This window comes from Cucurbita pepo, chromosome LG05, assembly GCF_002806865.2.
Source record: "Cucurbita pepo subsp. pepo cultivar mu-cu-16 chromosome LG05, ASM280686v2, whole genome shotgun sequence".
Classification (NCBI taxonomy): Eukaryota; Viridiplantae; Streptophyta; class Magnoliopsida; order Cucurbitales; family Cucurbitaceae; genus Cucurbita; species Cucurbita pepo.
Window position 1 is genome coordinate 8,903,132 of NC_036642.1, and position 23,281 is coordinate 8,926,412.

General features: G+C 38.5%; 4 protein-coding genes across 8 annotated transcripts; 3 read left to right on the top strand and 1 right to left on the bottom strand.

Annotated features, from left to right (window-relative positions):
* The first annotated feature begins 573 nt into the window (after nucleotides 1-573).
* Nucleotides 574-5,026, top strand: LOC111794636 (chaperone protein dnaJ 10-like). Its single transcript, XM_023676719.1, has 11 exons — nucleotides 574-864; nucleotides 927-966; nucleotides 1,125-1,275; nucleotides 1,662-1,721; nucleotides 1,823-1,905; nucleotides 3,051-3,216; nucleotides 3,299-3,428; nucleotides 3,512-3,670; nucleotides 3,742-3,914; nucleotides 4,511-4,591; nucleotides 4,678-5,026. The coding sequence occupies exons 3-11, from the start codon at nucleotides 1,189-1,191 to the stop codon at nucleotides 4,756-4,758; spliced, it is 1,020 nt and encodes a 339-aa protein (XP_023532487.1). The 5' UTR covers nucleotides 574-864; nucleotides 927-966; nucleotides 1,125-1,188; the 3' UTR covers nucleotides 4,759-5,026.
* Nucleotides 5,027-6,959: 1,933 nt separating this feature from the next.
* Nucleotides 6,960-15,144, top strand: LOC111795354. 5 transcript variants are annotated; one of them, XM_023677719.1, is made up of 5 exons: nucleotides 6,960-6,970; nucleotides 11,839-12,425; nucleotides 12,589-13,036; nucleotides 13,655-13,701; nucleotides 13,801-15,144. In XM_023677719.1, the coding sequence occupies exons 3-5, from the start codon at nucleotides 12,718-12,720 to the stop codon at nucleotides 14,755-14,757; spliced, it is 1,323 nt and encodes a 440-aa protein (XP_023533487.1). In that variant the 5' UTR covers nucleotides 6,960-6,970; nucleotides 11,839-12,425; nucleotides 12,589-12,717; the 3' UTR covers nucleotides 14,758-15,144. The 5 variants fall into 5 exon arrangements, with proteins under 5 accessions (XP_023533487.1, XP_023533483.1, XP_023533484.1 ...); XM_023677715.1 differs by having other exon boundaries at nucleotides 11,839-13,036; XM_023677716.1 differs by lacking the exons at nucleotides 6,960-6,970; nucleotides 11,839-12,425 and adding an exon at nucleotides 11,646-11,742.
* On the top strand, nucleotides 8,312-10,381 carry LOC111795355 (protein CASPARIAN STRIP INTEGRITY FACTOR 2-like). The gene is made up of 3 exons (XM_023677720.1): nucleotides 8,312-8,505; nucleotides 9,086-9,138; nucleotides 10,101-10,381. The coding sequence occupies exons 1-3, from the start codon at nucleotides 8,427-8,429 to the stop codon at nucleotides 10,224-10,226; spliced, it is 258 nt and encodes an 85-aa protein (XP_023533488.1). The 5' UTR covers nucleotides 8,312-8,426; the 3' UTR covers nucleotides 10,227-10,381.
* Nucleotides 15,145-15,994: 850 nt separating the features above from the next.
* On the bottom strand, nucleotides 15,995-23,179 carry LOC111795431 (SUMO-activating enzyme subunit 2-like). The gene is made up of 11 exons (XM_023677860.1): nucleotides 22,841-23,179; nucleotides 22,656-22,745; nucleotides 21,129-21,212; nucleotides 20,823-21,041; nucleotides 20,208-20,309; nucleotides 19,203-19,661; nucleotides 18,402-18,631; nucleotides 17,133-17,226; nucleotides 16,851-17,033; nucleotides 16,676-16,773; nucleotides 15,995-16,592 (listed from the first exon to the last, which is right to left on the bottom strand). The coding sequence occupies exons 1-11, from the start codon at nucleotides 22,871-22,873 to the stop codon at nucleotides 16,247-16,249; spliced, it is 1,938 nt and encodes a 645-aa protein (XP_023533628.1). The 5' UTR covers nucleotides 22,874-23,179; the 3' UTR covers nucleotides 15,995-16,246.
* Between the last annotated feature and the right edge of the window lie 102 nt (nucleotides 23,180-23,281).

Sequence of the window (23,281 nt, forward strand, 5' to 3'; positions counted from 1 at the left end):
TATTTAATGTATTATATATTACTTTTACTCATTATTTTTATATAAATATAAAATAAACAAATAAAATATATTGGTGGGAGAACCACTTATAAAGGTGTGGAAACCTTCCCCTAATACATACATTTTAAAGCCCGGAGAAAAAGCGACAAAATATATGCTAGCAGTGTGCTGAACCAACTGTCACGGTCCTACATTTTTTTACCGTGCGGCATCGTGATCTTGATACGCTCACGATTAGCCTTGAGGGGAATTAAGCCCCATATATATTTTTCGCCCTAGCTTTGTGGGTTCGTCTGATGTTTTCGTCAATCGAACATCGGTTGGTTGTGCGGAATCCAAGCTTGTTCAACTATACATGCCGCCTGCGCGTGCATGTTCAATAGTTTGAGACACATTCGACTTGCCTCTACGCTTGGCCAAGGTCTCTCAATGCAACGTCCCGTTACAAATGGTATCAGAGCCAGACACTGGAATATGAACCAGCGAGAGGAGACTGTTCTCTGAAGGGGTAGACATGAGACGTTCCGTTCACTTAAAATTTAAGGATTAAATGGGTAAAATCCGATTAAATCCCATTGAATGAAGAAACCTTCACGATTTCATCATCAAACGACACTTGGATGAAGGACGAACATTGTAACAGACTCGTCGTGAGAAAAATCATGTGGGAAACCAACCAATTTCCATGCAGCCGCGTAAAAGAATCCATCAGATCATCTAAATTAAGCTTCCCTTCTTTCAAATTAATGGCCATCGAGGCGATTCCCTCGCGTTTCTGCCGATTTCCTTCCTTTTTCCACCGATCCTTTCTTTACCTTCGTTGGCATTGGCGCCCCATCTTCTCAGATTCTTCAGCAATTTTGTGTATGTTCCTTCAAAATCATTCTTCATTTTGCTTATCTCTAACATTTGCTTCTCAATTTTAGGTTATTATTTGCCCCTCGGATCTGATTCCGTCAATATCTTGTAAGTCGGTTCCCGTTTGATTCCATCAATAGCTTGTAACTTCATTTTTCGTTCAATTTTGTATTTGATTTCGATGTTCTTTGATGATCGTTGAATATGATCGGAATTATCATGATGGTGTGCATTTGATTTATGTAGTTTGATTTTTCTTCACTCAGGATAGTGATTTGGTCGATTTCATTGAACGTGATTGAAGTTGAAAAGCTTTGAGATTCAAAAAATATGGTGATGGAAACTGGTTATTATGAGGTATTGGGCGTCAGCTTTGATGCTACCCCTGCAGAAATTAAAAAAGCTTACTACGTCAAGGTGATTTTTCATGGCTTTGATGATTAATGAATCTCATTAATAATGTTCATTTTGCCGGAATTTCTGAGAAACATATGTTGCCTCTTAGTTTTAGATTCATTTCTTGTTGTCAATGTTGAGGAAGTATAATGATCTGGATAGGAAGCTTTGTTAATGGTTTCTTTCTATAATGGAGTATTGGTCCATTCTTTCCGTTATGCTCGGTCCACCCGTGAGTCTTCAAGAAGGCTTCGGCCTTTGGCTGTTCAAAGCCGGACAGCTCGAGAACCTTCGAGAGTGTATCTCTAAATATTCCAAGTCTTAGGCTCTTAGCACAGGATGTCATGGAGTGGGAACTTTGTTAATGCTGGGAGTGCCATCTTATAACCTTAATGTCCACTTTTCAGGCAAGGTTAGTTCATCCAGATAAGAATCAAGGAGATCCGAAAGCTGCAGAAAATTTTCAGGTGAATTCCTATTTTGTTAGCACTACCTGTTAGTTTTATTGTCAAACAGTAAATCCGACGTGTGATTCTTTATGCAATTGCTTGTAATGGTTCTTGTGAAGGTACTTGGAGAGGCTTATCAGGTATTGAGTGATCCCGAGAAGCGTGATGCGTATAACATTTATGGGAAGGCAGGAGTACAACAGTAAGTTTCTTAAATCGAGAATGTGGTGTGCGTATGGATGCATATCTGTTTTTTTGTTGCAAGTTCGGAAATGATCAAATTACCACTAACGTCCAAAAGCTTAAGCTAATAGGTTCGGGTATTAAATCACCTAGATATTTCTTAAACACTCTCCTTTAATGATAGGTTAAAAAGTTATTGGTTCGAAACTAAGCATGGACATCGATATACTTTGAGAGGAGGAAATAAGATAAGGCCTTTGGCGCTAATACCATATTAAAGTTCCATGGAACCTAAAATCTTTAGTTTATAGGTTTAGGATGTTTAAGCTTACATATATATATATTATAAATTGAAAAAATTTGTGCTTTCTATTAAGAACTACAACTTGAAGAAACAATATCAAGTCGTAAGTTTTGCATGTTGAAAGTGACGCTATGAGTCTAAAAATTATGTTTCACTGGTTTTTTTTAGATTTCACGTTGGTTGGAAAGGAGAACGAAGCATTCCTTATAAGGGTGTGGAAACCTCTCCCTAGTAGACGTGTTTTAAAAAGCTTTGAGGGAAAGCCCGAAAGGGAAAGCCTAAAGAGGACAATATCTGCTATCGGTGGGCTTGGGCTGTTACAAATGTTATCAGAGCCAGACACCAGGTGGTGGGCTAGTGAGGATGTTGGGTCCCCAAGGGGGTAGATTGTGAGATCCTACATCGGTTGGAGAGGGAAACAAAACATTCCTTATAAGGGTGTAGAAACCTCTCCCTAGCAGACGCGTTTTAAAAACCTTGAGGGGAAGCCCGAAAGGGAAAGTCCAAAGAGGACAATATCTGCTAGCGGTGGGCTTGAGCTGTTATTAATGGTATTAGAGCTAGACATTGGGCGGTGTACCAGCGAGGATGCTGGGTCCCCAAGAGGGATGAATTGTGAGATCCCACATCGGTTGGAGAGAGCAACGAAGCATTCCTTGTAAGGGTGTGGAAACCTCTCCCTAGTAGAGGTATTTTAAAAACCGTGAGAGGAAGCCTAAAAGGAAAGACTAGAGATGACCATATCTACTAGCGGTGAGCTTTGGCTATTACATTCTTTTCTCACTTATTGGTTCATTCCTTCTTACGGAAAAAGGATGGATAGGGTAATCCCCTTACTTTTTTCCCCTTGTTTTTCTTAGGGACGGCATGGTGGATCCTGCAGCTGTGTTCGGTATGATTTTTGGAAGTGAATTCTTTGAAGTGTATGTTGGTAAGCTTGCTTTGGCTGTACTATCAACTCTGGAAATGGAGGATGATTCCCAAGACTCCGAGATACGCAGACAAAAAATTCAGGAAAAGATGCAGGTACGCTTTTCCCTCGAGTTCAGTGATTCAGATGTTAAAGCAGTCTTTTCCATGACATTTACCCATACTAGTGAAAATACAGCTGTTTCAAAGGGAAAGGGAAGAAAGACTTGTAAATATTTTGAAAGAGCGCCTCCAGCCATATGTCGATGGTCACATTGACGAGTTTGTGGCGTGGGCAAGTTCAGAAGCACGACGACTCTCAAATGCCGGTATGTATAACCGTTACGTTATTTTCTCTATAAAAAACATTCTAGTTTGTGCACTTTCTATAATGCTTCTTATTTGCAATCAGCTTTTGGTGAGACTATGCTGCACACAATTGGATACATATACACAAGGAGAGCTTCTAAGGAACTCGGGAAGGACAGACGTTATATGAACGTTCCGTTTCTAGCCGAGTGGGTGCGAGATAAAGGACACCAGATAAAATCACAAGTTATAGCAGCTTCAGGTATCATTCTCTCTTGGTTCTAAAACTTTCAAACCTTTAATTTTGATCCTAACTTGTGCACTTCTATGCAGGTGCTGTTTCTTTGATTCAGTTGCAGGAAGAGTTGAAGAGGTTGAATGAAGGAGACGACAGAGACGGGAACGTGGCAAAAGCCATTGAAGAGAAGAAAGGTGCTGTTCTTAACTCGCTTTGGCAGATTAATGTGGTCGACATCGAATCTACTCTGTCACACGTCTGCCACATGGTGAGTCGCAATATCATACTTTCTAACCAGCCTAGGATTGTTGAACTCAGCATTGTGAGGCTGGCTATATATTTTGCACTTCTGATCAATGCTTTTACATAAATGAGAACTAGAAAATCATTGTTTACGGGTCACCCGGGCATTTACGTATATTGGATAGCATCAACTTCAGTATTCTCTCATGTATAGAGAGAAAATCATTGTTTACGAGTCACCCGAGCATTTACGTAGATTGGAAAAGCATCAACTTCAGTATTCTCTCATGTTTAGAAAGAAAATCATTGTTTACGGGTCACCCGAGCATTTACGTAGATTGGAAAAGCATCAACTTTAGTATTCTCCCATGTATAGGAAGAAAATCGTTGTTTACGGGTCACCCGGGCATTTACGTAGATTGGAAAAGCATCAACTTTAGTATTCTCTCATATACATAAACGAATTCTTCTCGTTTTAACTACTCTTCTCAACCCCCCTCCCACCCTTCTTAAAGTCCGAAAAAAAAAGGACGTCAATGAAAACGAACATGACATAAACAAACATCAAGTCATCTCGATTCACACAAGCGCATCTTTGACGAACTATCTGTTGTGTATTAGGTTCTTAGGGACCCAAGTGTGTCGAAGGACGAACTGAAGCTACGAGCGAGAGCACTGAAGATGTTCGGAGCAATCCTGCAAGTAAAAGCCATAAGAAAAACGGTTTGGGTACGTTACGTTACATTACAAATGTGTGTTGATTGAACCATGTGTTGCTAACTTTTCAGGGTGCAAAGTCAGCTTACAGCAGAGAAAACAGCCTGAGGCATGAAACTGAGAGATCACTGGGCAGTGCTTCAAGTTCATGATCTCACACACTTCCATGGAAACTGGTAGCCTCCTCACTTTCTCTGCTCAAGGATGGTGATCTGCTGATGTTCTTCGTTGTTCTTTATATATTTCAATTGAGTGAATCTTCTTGTATTTTGTATCTTTTTCTGGGAATGCCTTCATTTTTTTCAACTTTTTTGGTTCTTAATTTGAATTTTTTAGCTTAGAATCTGCAATTTTTGTTGTAAATACCCTATAGATGAATTGGGTTTCTTAATCATTATTTATTTAAACATTATTTGTTTATTTGTTTTATTTTAACACCTAAAACTTTAAAATCTTTTGATTTAGTTTCATTTCTTCTACAAATTTTTTAATAACTCTGCCGATGTTTAAGTTTAATTTTATTCTTATTATTGATATAAAAAATTTAATTACTTAAAAATACCTTTCAATTATATTTTTAAATTAAAAGAAAAATTATGTTTAGTTTTGAATAAAAGGTATTTAATTCAATATGCTCTTAATTTTTTTTTTTTTTTTAAAAAAAACTTCAAAACACCTTTATCGTTAAACTTTTTAAAAAAATTTGAAACTTTTTAATTTTATTCTTATTAGGTTAAAAAAATTTGAAACTTCAAAAGCTTTCTTTAAACTTTTTTAAAAAAAATTAAAAAATACAATACCACTTTTTACATTCATAAAATTTTCAAAATAACATGCTTTTTAGATAATTTATGAGATGTATATTCACGGTAATAATTTTTTTTTAAAATTGTATCAATTATTGAGCTATGTTCGGATTACATTCATATTATCTTCGTATTAACCATTCATGTAAGATTTGTGTTGACTAAAATTTGTGTTGACTTATGAGATGTGTTATTATCTTCGTATTAACCATTCATGTAAGATTTGTGTTGACTAAATTTTGTGTTGACTTATGAGATGTGTCAAATCGAGAAGATATAAAAGGGAATGGTTGTTAGTGGGAGTTGTTTTGTTTACCAAATTTTAACCAAACTTTGCTTTGTCAACTCTCATTCATAAATAAATAAATAAATAAATAAAATTTTTATTTTCAATTATTGCACCATTGGTCCCCCATTTCAGAAACTTTGCAATTGCATGCTTTTCCTTTTTTCTTGTAATCATTTTTTTTTTCACGAGGTAATAAAAGGTGAGAGTAAGTCGCATTTAAGAATAGNCCCATTTGATTATAAAAAATAAAAAAAAATAAATAAAAAAAAACAAACAGAGAGACATGAATGATGAAGAAGATGAATATGAAAGTGAGATCTTTTGAGGTCATTGTCCAATCAACCCTCTTTTGCTTTATGTTACCAATTGCCCTTTATTGTAATGCAAACTTCCATGAATTTGTTCTCTCCTTCTCATTAGTAGTGAATAGATGTTGTGTTCATTTTGTATAGTAATTGGTTTATACAACGCTCCATGCCTAGGATTCTATCAAGATTTGAAATTCGGGTTAAAGTGGAACGAAATATTTCTTATAAGAGTGTGAAAACTTCTCTCTAATAGATGTGTTTTAAAATCGTGAAGCTGACGGTGGTACGTAACGTGTCGAGACGGACAATATCTACTAGTGGTGGACTTGAGTCATTACAAGTGGTATCAGGTCCAGTCATCGGACGGTGCAAGACACGGGTCAGAGTAGGGCTAAACCCTCTCTATAGTAGACACGTTTTAAAATTATGATGCTGAAGGCGATACGTAAACGGGATAAAGCGGACAATATCTACTAGCGTTGGGCTTGAGCTATTACAAAATGGCATTAGACCCAGTCACCGAACGATGGTCAAAGTAAAACTAGACCCTCTCTGTAGTAGACGCGTTTTAAAATCGTGAGGTTGATTGCGATACATAACGAGCCAAAGCAGACAATATCTGCTAGCAGTGGACTTGAGTTGTTACACCTCGACAATCTTCACGTGCATGTGTTTGATAAGAACGAGTATCATTTGAAAGTAGAACGAATATGTGTTTAATAAGAACGAGTATCGTTTGAAGCTAAAACGAGTATGTGTTTGATAAGAACAAGTATCATTTGAAGCTAGAACGAGTACGTATTTGATAAGAACGAGTATCATTTAAAGCTAGAACGAGTATCAATTAAAAGCTAAGAACATACCCATTTGAAAAATATTAAGATATTAGATACTCGAGCTAAGAGCATCTGTTTATGGTCCATGATGAGGTTGTATGGTGTTTAGTGGTATTTGGTGTGTTGTCTTTGTCTTTAAGGATAAATAATGGCACTAATGATTTCCACAAAGTTAAAAGTTGCTTTATAACCCAACCTAACCCTTCTCTTTTTGAGCCACTTTCTCATTAAACTAAGTAATCCACTAATGCCCATCTGCATAAGCTCCAACATTTTCCATTACACTCCTTAAATTCCCTTTTTATTACACAACCCAACAATATTCCCTAATCCCAATGGGGTTTGCCCTAATTTTGTTTGACCACAAATTTAACCATCCTTTTGACTTTCATGAACATGGGTCGGAGGGAAAACTGTGTATTAACGATAGATCGTGTAGCTAGATCGTTCTCAGTTGGATGTGGTCTTGGTTCATTCATGGATTTTTTGTTTATTACTCCGACGTCACATACCCACCAGCTTCTATCTCGATGGTTCCAACTGTGAGAACCCACATCGGTTAGTGAGAGGAACAAAACATTCTTTACAAGAGCGTGGAAACCTCTCCCTCACGTTTTAAATTTTAAGGAGAAACCCGAAAGGGAAAGCCCAAAGATGACAATATTCGCTAGCGGTGATGTATTTTTTGTTTACTCAGACGTCACATACTCACCAGCTTCTATCTCAATTGTTCCAACTGTGAGATCCCACATCGGTTAGAGAGGGGAACGAAGCATTCTTTATAAGAGAGTGGAAACCTCTCCTCTAGCATACGCTTTAAAAACTTTGAGGGGAACCCGAAAGGGAAAGCCTAAAGAGGATAATATCTGCTAGCAGTGAGCTTGGGCTGTTACAAATGGTATCAGAGTCAAATATCAGGCGGTATGTCAGCGAGGAGGTTAGCCTCAAAGGGGGTGGACACCACACGGTGTGCCAGTGAGGACGCTGGGCCAAAAAGCATTCTTTATATGGGTGTGGAAATAGACATGTTTTAAAAACCTTAAGAGGAAGCTCGAAAGGGAAAACCCTGAGCTTAGACTAGCTCAAACGTACCGGGGAAGCCCAAAAGGGAAAGTCCAAAGAAGACAATATCCACCCGCAGTGAGCTTAGACTAGCTCAAACGTATTTCCGCTCTTAAGAGCCACTTACACTTTTGTTCCAAACCCTAAATTTTGATTTTTGTTTTCTCAAACACTTGAAAGGGCAATGGGATAATTTCAAGTGCAGCTAATACCCTATTATTACATATCTTAAAATCCACTAAAGCTTGTTAGGACTTAGTGCACCAACAAAACAAAAGTGGTTTCTTTCTCCCTTTTCATTTGAATTTTAAACTCAAAAGCATTAAAGCAAGTGCACAAATGATATTGTTTATAATTACTAGCCATCCTTTAGCTTATCTATAAGACCCCATCACTTTGTCCAATTCATTGTCCCATAAATCATACCTAAGCGAGCTTCATTCGGGTCTATGCTCGAGAAACAAGAGAAGAAGAAGAAGAAAAACACGATCATAAGCTTGTTTCTTTCGTATCGGAGTCATGCTTCTCAAGTATAAGCTCAACTTCATCCTCGTCCTCCTCGTTTCGGCCTCGTTTTTATCCACCATTTGCTCAGCAGGTCTAACTTATCAATTTAAGCTTCTAGATTCATTACGGGATTTAATAGTTTAACCTAATCGTTCTTTAAAATTATGTTACGATCACGTTCTTTGTCTATATATGTCTTTTGAAACGTAAGAGGTTCAAACTTCTGACCTCTTAGTAAAGAACACATGTCTTAACAAGTTGAGTCATGCTTGTGTAGCTAAACACGTTGTGTATGTCACTCGTACTTATCGTTCTGTGTTGTCTTTTTAAGTTGTTAGTGATAGAATTAATCAACTATCAAGACGTATCTTTTGACAAAGATGTTTTTGAAAGCTAACTCGTCAAATGAAAAGTGTTCTAAAGAGCATTAGAATACTTTTAAAAAAACACTAATTATTGGAACATGTTTTTTTCCGACCACTAAAGATAACCTTATTAATGGAAAAAAAAAAAAAACACAACTAAAGAGAATCTTCTTTGCATGCGTAACATGTTAATGGTGCAAATTAAGGGTTCTGTTCTTTTTTTTTTTTCATTGGCAACTGAGCTGTTCGTCAGTGCTTTTTGGGTTAGCTGGCTGCTTTTCTGATGTGCTGTCTTTGTGGTTGAAGGTCGAGCTGATCAGCCGGTTCATCAGGGCGGTTATGGTAGAGTCGTGCATGAGGTTCGTATTTTCGTTCCATCGTAGCTAACGTAAATATAACTCAACTGATTAGATACGCTAATAAAATTGTTTCGATGGTTCATATAATCTCAACATGCTCGTATTTCGTTGAAAATTTACACAAAACTTTTTCACGATAATCTTTATTGTTCTCGTTAATTTTTTCACTACGAGTTATCAAAATGGGTCGGTGGGTCGGTTTTCTCACTAGGTTTTTACAACCCTTTCGTTACGAGTAATCAAATTGGGTCGGTAATGATTTTTATCTCTCTTATAAAAATATTTGAATTCTCACCTATATTCGAAAATGTAACAGTCCAAATTTACTATGAGCAGATATTGTTCTTTTTAGACTTGTTTTAAAAAACATGTTTACTCCACATCCTTATAAGAAATGCTTTGTTCCCCTCTCCAACCGATGTGGGATCTCACAATCCACCTCCTTAGGAGTCCAGCGTCCTCGTTGGCACCCCGTCGTTGTCTGGCTCTGATACCCATTTGTCACAGTCCAAGTTCACCGCTAGTAGATATTGTCATCTTTGGGTCAGACTACCCCTCATAGTTTTAAAACACGTCGAAGTTTCCACACCCTTTAAGAAATGCTCTGTTCCCCTCTCCAACCGATGTGGGATCTCACAATTCACCTCCTTAGAGGTCCAGCGTCCTCGTTGGCACACCGTCGCTGTCTGGCTCTGATACCCATTTGTAACAGTCTAAGTTCACCGCTAGTAGATATTGTCATCTTTGGGCTTTCCCTTCCAAGCTTCCCCTCATGGTTTTAAAACCCATCGAGGTTAAGGAACTACTTATCTTTAGTCTTCAAAACTTAGCTCGGGTTTTGAAAACACCCAACTCATGGGTAGAAGCAATAAACCCGAGAATTAAAACCCTAAAACGAGCATACGAGCATTTTTAATAAGTGATTTTGAATAAAGTTTTGAACTTTATTATAATTATATTAGGATGGGAAGAAGAAGATGGAGGAAATCATCCATGAAAGGGTTTTGAGGGTAAACACCAGGGACTATGGAAGGTATGATCCAGCTCCAGCTTTTGTGAAGCCTCCTTTCAAGCTCATCCCCAACTGATATCAAAAACCTTAGCTTATAAATAAATAATCACAAATATATCATGTGTTTCATAGCATAAGTATATATATATAAGTATAATGTATTGTCATATTATATAATATAGTGTATAATCGTCACATATATATGAATATAAAGCTTTGTAACGTCTATTATATCTGGTCGTTGAGATTTAAGTTTAGATTTGACACTTGATTGTCCCGACATTCTCTGCGACAGGACAACATTGTCTATGTGTCTCGAACTGCTTCTTTGTTCTCGTTCACGTGTTTCTTAGAAAAAGTCTTATGCTGGCTTAATTTTCGAGTTCTTATGATTGAGTCTTCGAAAAGAAAGACATGTCTGATTTGTATAAGTAGTAACTATCGATTCTTTTAAACATTCTTAATCATTATATCCATTAGATCGGTTGAGATAAACTCAAATAAGCTACACTATCTGAACCAAATAATTGAGCTCCCTTATGTTTATGATGAGCTCAAACGAGCCGATAGAATTGAACTAGAGGAAAGACTCTGACCGAGCCTTTACAACTATGAAAGCCCTAAAGACTAAGACGCATGAGCTACTCATAACTATGGTTATAAAATGATTTTTTAACCGAATCCTACCCTTACCGAGGAGTCTACACGGGTTGGGTAAGGTTGGGTTGGAGCAATCTTTTGGATTAACCCGAAATTTCAAGTTGGTTGAGTTGGTGACCCAAGCAACACGAATAAAATTCACAACCTAACCCAACACTCAAATTTCATGTTAGGTTGAGTTGTCGAGTTTTTTTTTTTTTTTTTTTTTTTTTTTTTTTTTTTTTTTTTTTTTTTNACTCGCATGTTATATTAATAACCAAATCTCATAAAATTTAAATATCAAACATTTGGTTAGTTGGGTCAGCATTGTCCGACAAAAAAAAAAAAGTCAACCTAGAAACCAACTCGAATTCTTGGTCTATTCAACTCAACCCAACCCAATCCAACCCAACCCAAACCGAATAAAAATCTAACCCGTTTAGGTTGGGTAGTCCGAGATAGTCGAGTTGTTTACTAATTAATTTACGAGAGATTATAATTTAAACTGATATTATTATTAATCTAAAATTTTAATGCTTATGATTGAACCAACTTTTTTATTTATTTAATTATTAAAATGGAAATTTCCTAATGTACGTACTAGCAATAGTGCTTCAGTACACAGCTATTAAAGCATACTTTTTAAGAATTTTTATTAAAAAAAAAAAAATTATAATACAAAAATAATAATTAGGGGAAAAAAGCCCACTAAGAACGACCGTACATCAAAACGGAAAGTTAAAGCACCGTTAACATCCAACGTCACTGTAGTGGAAGATTCCCCCAAATGACCTAACGTCGTTAATTAAACCGTTTGGAACGAGCCCCTCTCAGTCTTTCTGTGTTATGAAGAAAACCCAGCTTCAGGTTCACTTCCACTTTCTCCCTCTAAAGCCCTTTCTCTCTCCTCTTTTTCTCTCTCTTTCAAGTTCGAGATTGGGCTCTCTCTGAAGGTACGGTTTTAGATCATTTCGGTGCATTGATTGCTTTTGTTTGAACTAATTGAGTTTCGGAATCTAATGAGGGTTTTGTTTGTTTGTTTCGATTAGTNTCGTGTTTTTGTTCTTTGGATTTGGCTTTAATTCTTTGGTGACATTTGGTTGGATTTATTTGCGTATTTTTGGCTAATTTTTCGGATCTCGCTGACTTGTGTAAGTGATTGATTCTCTGTGTTTCTTTTTTGGATTCTAATTTTAGGGTTTTTGATTTAGACTTACTCATAGCTTCCACAAATTTCGCAGATTGAACCGAATCCGTGTCCATTGGTTTTGTGCGGTTGTGTTTTTTCAGTCACTGTGATTAATTAGTTCCAAAACTCATTTTGTGGAAGCTAAAAAGTTGATGCGTTATAATGGAGGATTGTTTTATTGGAAGGTTTTCTTAAGGAACTAGGAGAAGTTCAGGATTTCAATCTGAACTTTGACATTCTTGTGTTGTGGTGATCGTATTATTGTTTGGAAATGAAAATCCCAGAATGCATTCTCTATCGGGTAACTTTTGGGTATCTGTGTTTTATTCCTGCAGTTTCGAAGATGCTCTTTTGTGTTGTTCGTTAAGTGTTCTTATTCATTCTGTGCTTGAGTTCTTTTCTGAACTCTGAAGCACATTAGTCTTTATTCTATTCTAGCTCGAAAAGGTTCGTATTGTTATTTTGGATTCGAGCTTTTTTATCGAATGTTATTGCATTGACAATATTGGTTGGTTCTCTATAGTTTGTGGGTAGATTTTTGTATGTTGAAATGTCCTTGGCCTTATAATCTTATCTTATGATAACTCTGTTCTGTTTATCATGAATTTAGACACAATACAGTTTTGGTATTTTTTTGAGAGGCATGGTGCTGGGGTTATTCTCAGAGTTCTAATTTTGAAGAGCTTTGGGAACTCGTGTGGCGACGTCATAAAAACCTGAGTCTTGGTCCTTCTCCAGCATGGGGTCTGTTTGTTGTGTTGCTGCTAGGGACAAGACTATAGTTAGTGGATCTGGAAGTGAAACCTTATGTAGGAATATAAGGTATTCGCCTAATTGGAGCTTTCGATGGGATAATCGTGGACGGGTAGCAGGTGAAGAGACTTCGATAAGTTGGTTTTCTGATAGTGTTAGCCGCAATGATAGAGTGGAACCGAAGTGTGAGTCAGCATATGCGTCTGAGGATGGAAGTCCACTTGAACATCTCCGTAGACGACGTACATGGCAAAAGTCCCCACCGCCAGAAGGCACAACTAATAGTTTAAGAACTCCTAGTTCAGGTAATCATTCAGATGGTAGGATTTGAAAATCCTTAAATTCTAATTTGAGAATATAATGAGCTCGATTTTGTTCCCCTAACATTCTTGATTTGATTTTCCCTTTTTCAGTCTCCTGTTTTTATCATTATTGCATCACAATTGCTCTATGCACTGAGCTCTTCGTTAGTTTATTATCAACCTCTGTTATCTAAAGTTTATTTTCGATCTCATTAGTCGAAGAATTTAGATCTGTGTTATTGTTTAAAATGATTGAAGCATGAACATAAATGAAGATATGACAGCAGTAGTTCATTATGAGGAGTGATTAAATGTAATCAGTTATAGTCTTGTAGAAAAACTGACCGGTTGGTTGGTGTCCCTTGTTAAGTTCGAAAGCCTGACGACCAACTGAAATCCCTCTTTGATGCATTGCTATTTTTCTTCTTTTTCAATCTCACCTTTTCACTTACTCTCTTTCAACTAATTCTCCCTCTCATTCTTCCTATAAGCCCTACCCTATCCCATTATTACCTCCATTCTCAAATCATTTCACTCTCCACCCTCATTCTTTGTTTCAGCACCACGCGCCTCCACTATTTATTATATTCATGTCTCACATGATCTATTTGTTCCTGGCAGGTCAATCAAATTCAAGGAATTTATCGATAGATGTGAGTCTAGAACAGGTAAAATAAGGTCTATTCCAGTTGAGCTTTTTGTGCGTTTCCTGGTTTTCTAGACCCATAATCCTAGTCCACGAGATGAATTTTCTCCGTTCCAAGCAGGTGAAGGAGGCTACAGAATCTCCCGCAGCTTCATATAAGTCTCCGGCAAATTTGTCACTTTCATTGCCTTCAGCTTCATCTTTGTCAACATCTCCTTTGTCATCGCAGAGTTATCTGCCTCCAACTAATTCATCCCTAACAAGGTGTTCCCATCGATCTCCAGGACATCAGCTGTTGCGTCAAGTTTCTGACGGCCGAATCCGAGGATTAAAATCCCCAAGTAGCTATTTAGCTTTCGACGATAGACCAAGGCTTCCCTCTTGGAGCAATGAATCGGTCCGGGAATCACATGGAGGGTCTTCAGATTGTTGGTCTGTACATGCTTTCTCAGAACTCATGGCCACTTCTCATAGAGAAAGGTGGTCTTTCGATAGTGACTCGTTTGGGTTTAACGGTGAAAAAATAGGCAGATCTAGTAGTCAATTTTCAACTTCCTCAGTTGATTTGCAAACTTGCGGAGTTTGCTTGAAGCTGTTGACCGAGAAATCCTCGTGGAGTAGCCAAAGGATTATTGCTAACAATGAACTTTCTGTTGCTGCTATACTAACCTGTGGACATGTTTATCATGCCGATTGCTTGGAGAGTATGACACCTGAAATTCACAAGTACGACCCCGCTTGTCCAGTTTGTACCTTCGGGGAGAAGCATACGCAGAAGTTATCCGAGAAGGCACTTAAAGCTGAAATGGACTGGAAGAGTCTATACAAGAGATCCAAAAACTGTATTGCAGATAGTGGTTTTGATGGTGATTATACTGCAAACGATCCTTTCAAAAACAATCCACGTCTTGAAAGAGGTTCCAAAATGTCTGCCAGTTCTAGCATGAGAAGCTCCTCAGGAAAGCCTTTCTTGAAACGGCACTTCTCCTTTGGCTCAAAGGGGTCGTCTAGAATGATGTCCGATAACCACTCCACGAGAAGGAAAGGATTCTTCTGGACAAAATCTAGCAAAATATGAGAGATTTTAACATCCCAGTCGTGTCACATTGGGAAGTCATGTTTCATGAAACAGGAACCATCAACTTCTGTGCCTCGTCAATGGATACGTCGCCATAAGAAGTTCTGTTCCCTCGTCCACTGCAGCTGACGATTGCTGCTGCAGCTCCTTCAATCCGGATGCCTTCCAGAAATTGTTTGTGATCTTGTTGAAAGTCTCATGAAAACAGGAATTGCCAGTCAACTTCATAACTCCAGTTTGAATGTCTCTATACATATCAAAGATATGATATATAAATGTTAATGAGTTGAAATTCTTTGTTTTGGATTCTTGTTTATACACGATCTCATTTGAGTAAAACTGATTCCAATATAAAATCTTCCTATGATCTCTGAGCTGCATTCTTCACCCATTTGTTTGTCATTATTTATGATCACAAGCATATATTTTATATTTTGAAGCTTCAACGTTTCGAAACTAGTTAGAACTTCCTGTTGGCAGGTGTGGAGCAACAAAGATTGAATCGGTCATATCATAGAAGCTCAACACTCTCGACCCAGTTCAGTTGACTGATCAATTAGGCAACCCCATGTGCTGGTGACATTGGCCAGACGCAGCTCGTTTGGGAACACGACCGATCACCTCGTCGTCATCTACCTGCTCAAGCTCGTGAGTAAGAAGTTTAGGAGATTTTCTGTTGTCCCATTATTGTGGGAGCTTTATTTTGCACAATGTTGTGTTGTCTAGTTCTGTGTTTGTGTATTTTTATGATTTAGATGTAGATGTTCGTCTTACTGTGTTCTTGGAAGTTTGGTTCTTGATTGTTGTATTTTGTTCTTGGGTGTCTTGGTTGTTTGCCAAAATGGTTCTTGATTGTTGTATTTTGTTCTTGGGTGTTTGCCAAAATTAACACCGACCCGAGATTCAAGCTATAAGATGTGTCGTGTATTATGTGAGATTTAAATCCTGATAATTTGTCCATTTAACTCGGAGGCTTTGTAAAGAATTGTTCCAAACTAGTAGATAATCTTTGTTTACATTGACAATTAGGAGAAAGTCGGAAGAGTCGGAAGAAATTTCTCCCGTAAGCTAAACAGAGCAAAGAACCGAGATTATATTTCCTGTCCTAGCATTGCTTCACTCCGTCCACTGAAAGGATATCCGTTGGTTTAAGGCAAGTAGAATTCATAAGATATTAAATTTGAATTTCAAATCCTGATAAGAATGTTGGTCTTGGAGCTTTACAGACGACAACCGCTCAAAGAAATCGTTGAGTTATATTTAATTGATTTACTATCAAGTTTGAGGCTTGTGTTTAGTGTTACAATCACTTGAGCTTCTAAATTTGATGCTTGGAAATATAACATTCTATCAGTTTGGTACACATCTGAACTCACAATTGAAGGCTCATCTAACTCCAAAAAGATTACACAAAGATCTATGAATCTCACCATTTCTTCCTAACAGAACAAAATTATGTTAGCATTCCTCGGTTAAATCCAAGATCCTGTTACTGCAATCTTTTCTTCTTGTTGGTTACCAAATCCCCATCATCATCGAGCACGACAAGGTCGTCGTCGTCGTCGAGCACTTCAAGTTTCTTCAAGCTATTAGCTTCATTAGCTGAACTTGATGCATCGACACCTGAAGACGCCTCGTCCAGTTTTCTTTTCGTTCCAGAAGCAACGATGTCTGCGTCATCGTTCTTATTAGCATCTGTTGTCGAGGGCAACGCCTTCGAGGTGCTTTCTCCATTGCTGAACGATGTCTGGATGCTATCACCCTTTTCCAGTGTTGTTTGCTGCCATCCAGATAGAACCATACCGTCTGGTTCCTTCTCCTCGTCAAATTCGTCTCTGCACGGTGTATAATATATATGTATGATTCTTGTAATCTGCATTTCTTTCACAGCATGATTTAATCCGAAATCCAGAAATACCTATGTTTGATGTTGATACTGCAGCTAAGCTCTTGCTGGAGATCCTCAACGGATAATATCGTCCCGCTAACGACAGGTGAAGGAAGCTCAGACAGTACCTGAAATACGTGTGAAAGGACTCGAATTTTCATACAGCAAAGACCAATGATTAATCCATTTCACGATAAAATCACACCTTCTCGAGGTTTGCAGCGTAATTTGCCACCATGTCCTCGTCAAGATCGTCGCCAACTTCATAAAGAAGGGAAGCTCCATGCATAATAAGTGGAAAGTTCATCCCAAGCTTGGCCTTAACTATCTTCTCAACAAAGTCCCGCAGCTTTGCATGACGTGTATTTATCTCGAGCGATAACGGTGTCTGTTTTCATCATAATATATGCACGAAAGTATAAATCTGCAGTGAACTTCCGCAAAATAAACGAATAACGCACTTGAGAGTGATAACTATTGAATGTACCTCAGAACAAACATAGCAGGATTTATTAGGTTCAAAAGGTTCCACTGGCATGAGCAGCATCTTCCTCGAAGGGTGTTCGAGGCAATACGTCATCCTACATGCATATTCAAGTTAAGGTTCGATTCAAGGGAACCCGAAGACAAACAACAAGTTCAATATAGTCTCTCTTGCCTCCTCAAAATACCACCAAAATAGAACATGAGTAACAGCCCAAGCCCACCGCTAGGGATATTGTCCTTTTCGGGCTTTACCTTCCGAGCTTCTCCTCAATGCTTTTAAAACGTATCTACTAGGAAGAGGTTTTCACACTCTTACAAGGAATGTTTCGTTCCCCTCTTCAACTGATGTGGGATCTCACAATTCACCCCCCTTGGGAGCCCAACGTCCTCGCTGGCACACCGCGTCTGGCTTTGATACCATTTATAACATCTCAAGTCGACCACTAGTAGATATTGTCCTCTTTGGGTTTTCCCTTCTGGGATTCCTCTCAAAGTTTTTAAAACACTTCTACTATGGAGAGATTTCCACACCCTTACAAGGAATACTTCGTTTCTCTCTCCAACCGATGTGGGATCTCACAATACACCCGCTTGGGGGCCTAGTGTCCTCATTGGCCCATAGCCCGATGTCTGGCTCTGATACCATTTGTAACAGCCCAAGCCCACCGCTAGCAGATATTGTCCTGTTTAGGTTTTCCCTTTTAGGCTTCCCCTCAAAGTTTTTAGAACATGTCTACTAGGGAGAGGTTTCCACAACCCTTACAAGGAATGCTTCATTCCCCTCTCCAACCGATGTGGGATCTCACGATCTACCCCTCTTGGAGGCCCAACGTCCTCACTGGCACACCGCCCGGTGTCTGGCTCTAATATCATTTGTAACAGCCCAAGTCCTCTTTGAGGCTTTCTCTCAAGGTTTCTAAAACGCATCTACTAGGGGGAGGTTTCCACATCTTTACAAGAAATACTTCGTTTCGTTCCCCTCTCCAACCGATGTGGGATCTCACAACATGTTCCATGGAACATAGAACTCCACATAATATGGTGTCACAAAGCAAAAGTTATAAGCAGAATTAACACACCACAAAATGAAATAACAATATCGAGACGTGTAAAATGATGAACACGCACAGAACAATAAACCAGATGACAAGAATATAAAGCATCTACAAACATAATATCTCTGAAGCACAATACCTAAAAGATTAAAACAGACCATAAAAAGATATCCCATTTTTTTGTTTAGAGCAACATGAAGAAACTCCACACACACCTGTATTTGTTTAAATCATTTTGTAGCACCTTAATCGCCTCGATAACAATCAATCCAGCAATAATGGCATTCGTCGTTGCAACAGCATGCACAATATTACCAGCAATACCTTTAGACTCGAAAAGGCTATGCATAGGAATACCAAAAGATGCAGCTCTAATGTTCGCAGCCGCCGTGACGAACTCCACAGCTAACTGATCATCTTTATCAAAACTCAAGTTCCCAACATCCTGCATGGTACATCCCAAATGAAGTTCAAAAAGTCTACCAGAATAACGACCTAGGACTACCGCTAGTAGATATTGTCCTCTTTGGGCTTTCTATCAAGATTTTTAAAACGAGTCTGCTAGGGAGAAGTTTCCAAACCCTTCTAAAGGGTGTTCCGTTCTCCTCCCCAACCGACATGGGGATCTCACAATCCACCCCCCTTCGGGGCCCAGCGTTCTCGCTGGCACTTATTCCTTTCTCCAATCGATGTGGGACCCCCCACCAAATCCACCCCCCTCGGGACCAGCGTTTTTGATGACACATCACCTCATGTCCACTCCCCTTCAGGGCTCAACCTCCTCGCTGACACATCGCCTCGTGTGTGGCTCTGATACCATTTGTAACGGCCTAGGCCGCCACTAGCATATATTATCCTCTTTGGGCTTTCCCTCAAGATTTTTAAAACACGTCTACTAGGGAGAGGTTTCCACACCCTTATAAAGGGTGTTTCGTTCTCCTCCTCAACCGATGTGGGATCTCACAAACAAGAAATCTAAAGATTTTAAATCACAAAACAAGGAGTCAAAACGAAACCTTTTTCCTTTTCGTGAAGAAAAGTACGATAGCTTCAATGAAGATTCTCGAATTTTCCATAAGACTCCATGTCTCCTGAGGATTTTTCATCCCAATAGATGTCATAGCAGAAATTAAGGATTGTTCATCAGTGGCACAGATTTTGTCCATGTTTCCATTCTGATTAGTTGGTTCCTCAGGCAGGATATCCCTAATATAAATAGGCCTCGGTTTATTGCGATTTTTCCAAGTATCTTCGTTCGATAAAGCTACTTCAATATTGTACCCAAATACATGATCAAACACTCTTCTTCCATACTGCTCAATAGTTTCATCTTTTCTAAGTTCAAAAACATCTTCAGCATGGTCAGACGAACTTGCTGGATCACTTGAACGCACGTTTAGATCGTTTTCTTGATTCTTATCTCCAAATAACTTTGCAAAAAGTAGATCCTTTGCCCAAACGATACAGTGAACGAACTGAAAAGTTCACGCAACCAAATTAGACTACATAACAAAAGCAGAAACTCATAGTATCGAACTTCATAGTTAAACAAATAGTACAAGATAAGGACCAACTGCACAACCTGAGGAAAGAATATGCGATCGAACAACGAATCCGTCGCTCAATGAGCTGAGACTTAACAATGAATCAAGTTATGATCATGCATTCCTTAAATATTCAACTACCCAATTATTGAGTGTAGTAAATGAGTTAATCCATGGTTGAATAAGCTAATGATATTATTAGGCTGTTTTAGTTGTATAATTGTATTAGCAGTAGTTCGTTACAGAGGCGGGATGTTATATATAAATACGTAACCTGAGTCGTCAGCCATTATTCTATTAGTTCTCTCTATTTTCGAGACGTTATTACCAAAAGTTCAAACATGTGTAACACCTACATCAGACATAACAATGATTTCACCCCCAAGTAGTAAAAGCAAGAAAATAAATGGTTAATGTACGGTCTCGGAGAAGATTACTTAAGAGAACAACATAGAGATCATAACCCCTTGTTAGTACCTTTGACGGAGTACTAGTAATCGTACAGACAGGATATGTTTTTGGGGCCGGTTTCGGCTGGCACTCGTAACACTCTGTTTTGCCCTTGACATGAACTGTGACCTGCGCCGACCAAGAACACATTCAAAATTAGCCAATAGAGATGAACGAGCAAACAAGCCTTATGAGTACCCATACTTATGACTCTACTCAACTTTTTTTAATATTTAACTATAACCATTGGTATTCGAGACACATATCCACCTCAACTAGTCTCACAATAAACGTCTAACAAGACGGTTCTTAATTCTTGACATAGTTTCAACATTTCAATCACCTAGTGCTCACTTTCCAATGATTGTACCAACTCATATTCGTTTCTTTAAACATTAGTTATAATGAATTTGGATGAGCGTTCGTACTTTATATCATTATAGTTCAAGGACTAGCAAGGCAGATCCACAAGAGATACATATTCCACTCTTTTCAGTTTTCACCGCTTTAAACATTGCCGTGCCAGTGTTTCCAGGGGAAGACTTAAAGTAAAACAAATGCATAAGGACCTGATACGCTTTACGAGCATAAATATTCACAATATAAAGTTTCTTGTAAAAAAAAATTGAAAAAACAGAACACCTGTCCGAGGAATCCAGTGGTCCCACTTTCGACTAAGGGAATATCAGCTGCCAAGCATAGACGATTCACATGTCGCCTCGCATCTAAGTTGTCAAGTCCATTCAAAACAACACTAAATTGCTTAAAGAAATCTACATTAAACTCTTGATTCTTGACATTTGCATGATACGAGGTTATGCTAACATGAGGTCTAAATCTTAAGACAGCATCTCGAGCGACCTAACATAAAAAAATTAAACATATGTAAGACGATCAGAAACAGAAACTGCATTGCCACCGTGAGACGAAAAATGAAAATTTCCTTACCTTAGCCTTTGATTGCCCTACGTGAGATTTTCGGAATAAAAATTGTCGATTTAAGTTGCTGACTTCTATGGTGTCCATGTCAATCTGAAAATGAGTATTAAGTAATGCACATGAGTGCATAGCAAAAAACAAAAACACACTCAAACCCACAGTTGATCAACCACTGTAGGCCATATTCAATATCACTATTGACCCTCTCAAAGTGAGCTTAAACAATTTCAATGCACACTAGAAAACATTTAATATATATCAATCCTTTAAATTTAAAGAAAATTGCATAGACAATCATTAGAGGTACCAACAAAGCTTCACTTGCACGACATAAAATACCGAAATAACATTTATTAAGCATAGAAAACCCGTCATTATTAGAATACAAATATCAAGTAGTCACATATAAACCTGAATGCATCAACCATCAAGAGAAGAACATCTCAAGAATCTCCAAGAATGAAGATTACTATATATGAAAAGAGGAGAAAATTTGTGAGATTCCACATCTCCGATGAGAACGAAACATTCCTTATAAGGGTGTGGAAACCTCTCCCTAGCAGCACGTTTTAAAACCTTGAGGGGAAGCCCGAAAGAGAAAGCCCAAAGAAGACAATATCTGCTAGTGGCGGGCCTGAGCTCAACAAATAGTATCAGAGTCAAGCACTAGGTGGTGTGTCAACGAGGACGTTGGGCCCCCACGAGGGGTGGATTGTGAGATCCCACATCGATTGAGAGGGAAACAAAACATTCTTTATAAGGGTGTGGAAACCTCTCCCTAACAGACGCATTTTAAAAACCTTGAGGTGAAGCCCGAAAGGAAAAGCCTAAAGAGGACAATATTTGCTAGCGGTGGGCTTGGGCTATTACAAATGGTATTAGAGCCACGCACTAGGCGGTGTGCCCCCAAGGGGGGTGGGATTGTGAGATCCCACATTGATTAGAGGGGAAACGAAACATTCCTTATAAGGATGTGAAAACCTCTCCCTAGCAGACACGTTCTAAAACCTTGACGAAAAGTCATAAGAGAAAACCTAAAAATGACAATATCTATCAGTGATGAGTTTGAACGGTTACAAAATCAGCCGAGTGCAATAGCTATCGGCCATTGGATTAAAAAACTTAACAACGCGTTGAAGCGCCATAACAACAAAAACTTAATGCTTCTAGGAGTGGAAGAATTTCTTCTTTCCACCCCCTACATCTTTTGGAGGAGGGGGAAAATGAAATATTCTATACCAACCTGAAATTACTAATTTACAATACAGTAATGGTTGAGCATCCCTGCGGGGGACGAGCAAAACAAAAGACAAGGATGGCGAAAACGAATAACAAAGTTCATTTCATCCATAAACATCACTCAGCCAAAAGAGACGGTGCAATCACATTAACCCATTTAAGCCCTAACCCACCAAAGTTCTTCAAATTTCTCAGCAAAAACGAACCAAAATCATGAGCAAAACAAAACCCAAGAACAGTGATCCACAAACAATGAATTCCAACAACAAAACAAGGAGGAAGAAGAAACCAAATTACAATATGAATGTCCTGAAACCCCGAGAGAGCAAGAGTCTTCAAAAGCTCGCATCCGATTCCTCCCGCGCCAACCATGAGCACTTTGGCGCCCTACAAAAACAAAAACCCAGGTGAGATATGACAAGAAAACAGTGGAATTAAGCGGAAAAAAGAGATTCAAAAGAGAAATGGTTGAAGGGTAAGACCTTAATGGTGGATAAGTGCTGCTGGGAAGCCATTGGAGGAGGGAATTGGGAGTCCAATGGAAAATTGGGTTAGAGAAGACGAAAAGAAGTGAGAAATAACATAAATTACAGAAGGGTTTTGAGGGGGTTGGGGAAGAATCGAAGGCGGAAGCAGTGGAAAACTGTAAAGAATCGCCCAAGTGGTGAGCCCAAATGGGGGGTTCTCGCAGAGAGGGGCGGCTGAAGGAAGCGCCAAATAGTAAATGGAAACGATATATAAAAAGAAGTCAGCATTGAACTCTCGATCTCTGAAGCTTTCGCTAAATTTTTTTTTTTTTTTTTTTTTTTTTATCGATGGTGTTTGGATTTTGGATTCGAAGTTTGGTCGAGCTCAGCAAATTTCAACCGACTGCTTGTCGGTTTCTTCCTCTTTTGCATTATTTATTTTCTAAATTTAATTTG

What these genes read in the sequence shown, in the direction of transcription:
- LOC111794636 (XM_023676719.1), top strand. Translation starts at nt 1,189, where the DNA reads ATGGTGATGGAAACTGGTTATTATGAGGTATTGGGCGTCAGCTTTGAT. An exon ending in GGGAAGGCAGGAGTACAACA is followed by an intron (nt 1,906 to 3,050) that starts GTAAGTTTCTTA and finishes TGTTTTTCTTAG; the next exon opens with GGACGGCATGGTGGATCCTG. An exon ending in AAATTCAGGAAAAGATGCAG is followed by an intron (nt 3,217 to 3,298) that starts GTACGCTTTTCC and finishes GTGAAAATACAG; the next exon opens with CTGTTTCAAAGGGAAAGGGA.
- LOC111795355 (XM_023677720.1), top strand. Translation starts at nt 8,427, where the DNA reads ATGCTTCTCAAGTATAAGCTCAACTTCATCCTCGTCCTCCTCGTTTCG. An exon ending in ATCCACCATTTGCTCAGCAG is followed by an intron (nt 8,506 to 9,085) that starts GTCTAACTTATC and finishes TTGTGGTTGAAG; the next exon opens with GTCGAGCTGATCAGCCGGTT. An exon ending in ATGGTAGAGTCGTGCATGAG is followed by an intron (nt 9,139 to 10,100) that starts GTTCGTATTTTC and finishes TAATTATATTAG; the next exon opens with GATGGGAAGAAGAAGATGGA.
- LOC111795354 (XM_023677715.1), top strand. Translation starts at nt 12,718, where the DNA reads ATGGGGTCTGTTTGTTGTGTTGCTGCTAGGGACAAGACTATAGTTAGT. An exon ending in TTTAAGAACTCCTAGTTCAG is followed by an intron (nt 13,037 to 13,654) that starts GTAATCATTCAG and finishes TGTTCCTGGCAG; the next exon opens with GTCAATCAAATTCAAGGAAT. An exon ending in TAGATGTGAGTCTAGAACAG is followed by an intron (nt 13,702 to 13,800) that starts GTAAAATAAGGT and finishes CGTTCCAAGCAG; the next exon opens with GTGAAGGAGGCTACAGAATC.
- LOC111795431 (XM_023677860.1), bottom strand. Translation starts at nt 22,873, where the DNA reads ATGGCTTCCCAGCAGCACTTATCCACCATTAAG. An exon ending in CCACTGGATTCCTCGGACAG is followed by an intron (nt 20,310 to 20,822) that starts GTGTTCTGTTTT and finishes TGGTCGGCGCAG; the next exon opens with GTCACAGTTCATGTCAAGGG. An exon ending in CCTGCTATGTTTGTTCTGAG is followed by an intron (nt 17,034 to 17,132) that starts GTACATTCAATA and finishes TGATGAAAACAG; the next exon opens with ACACCGTTATCGCTCGAGAT.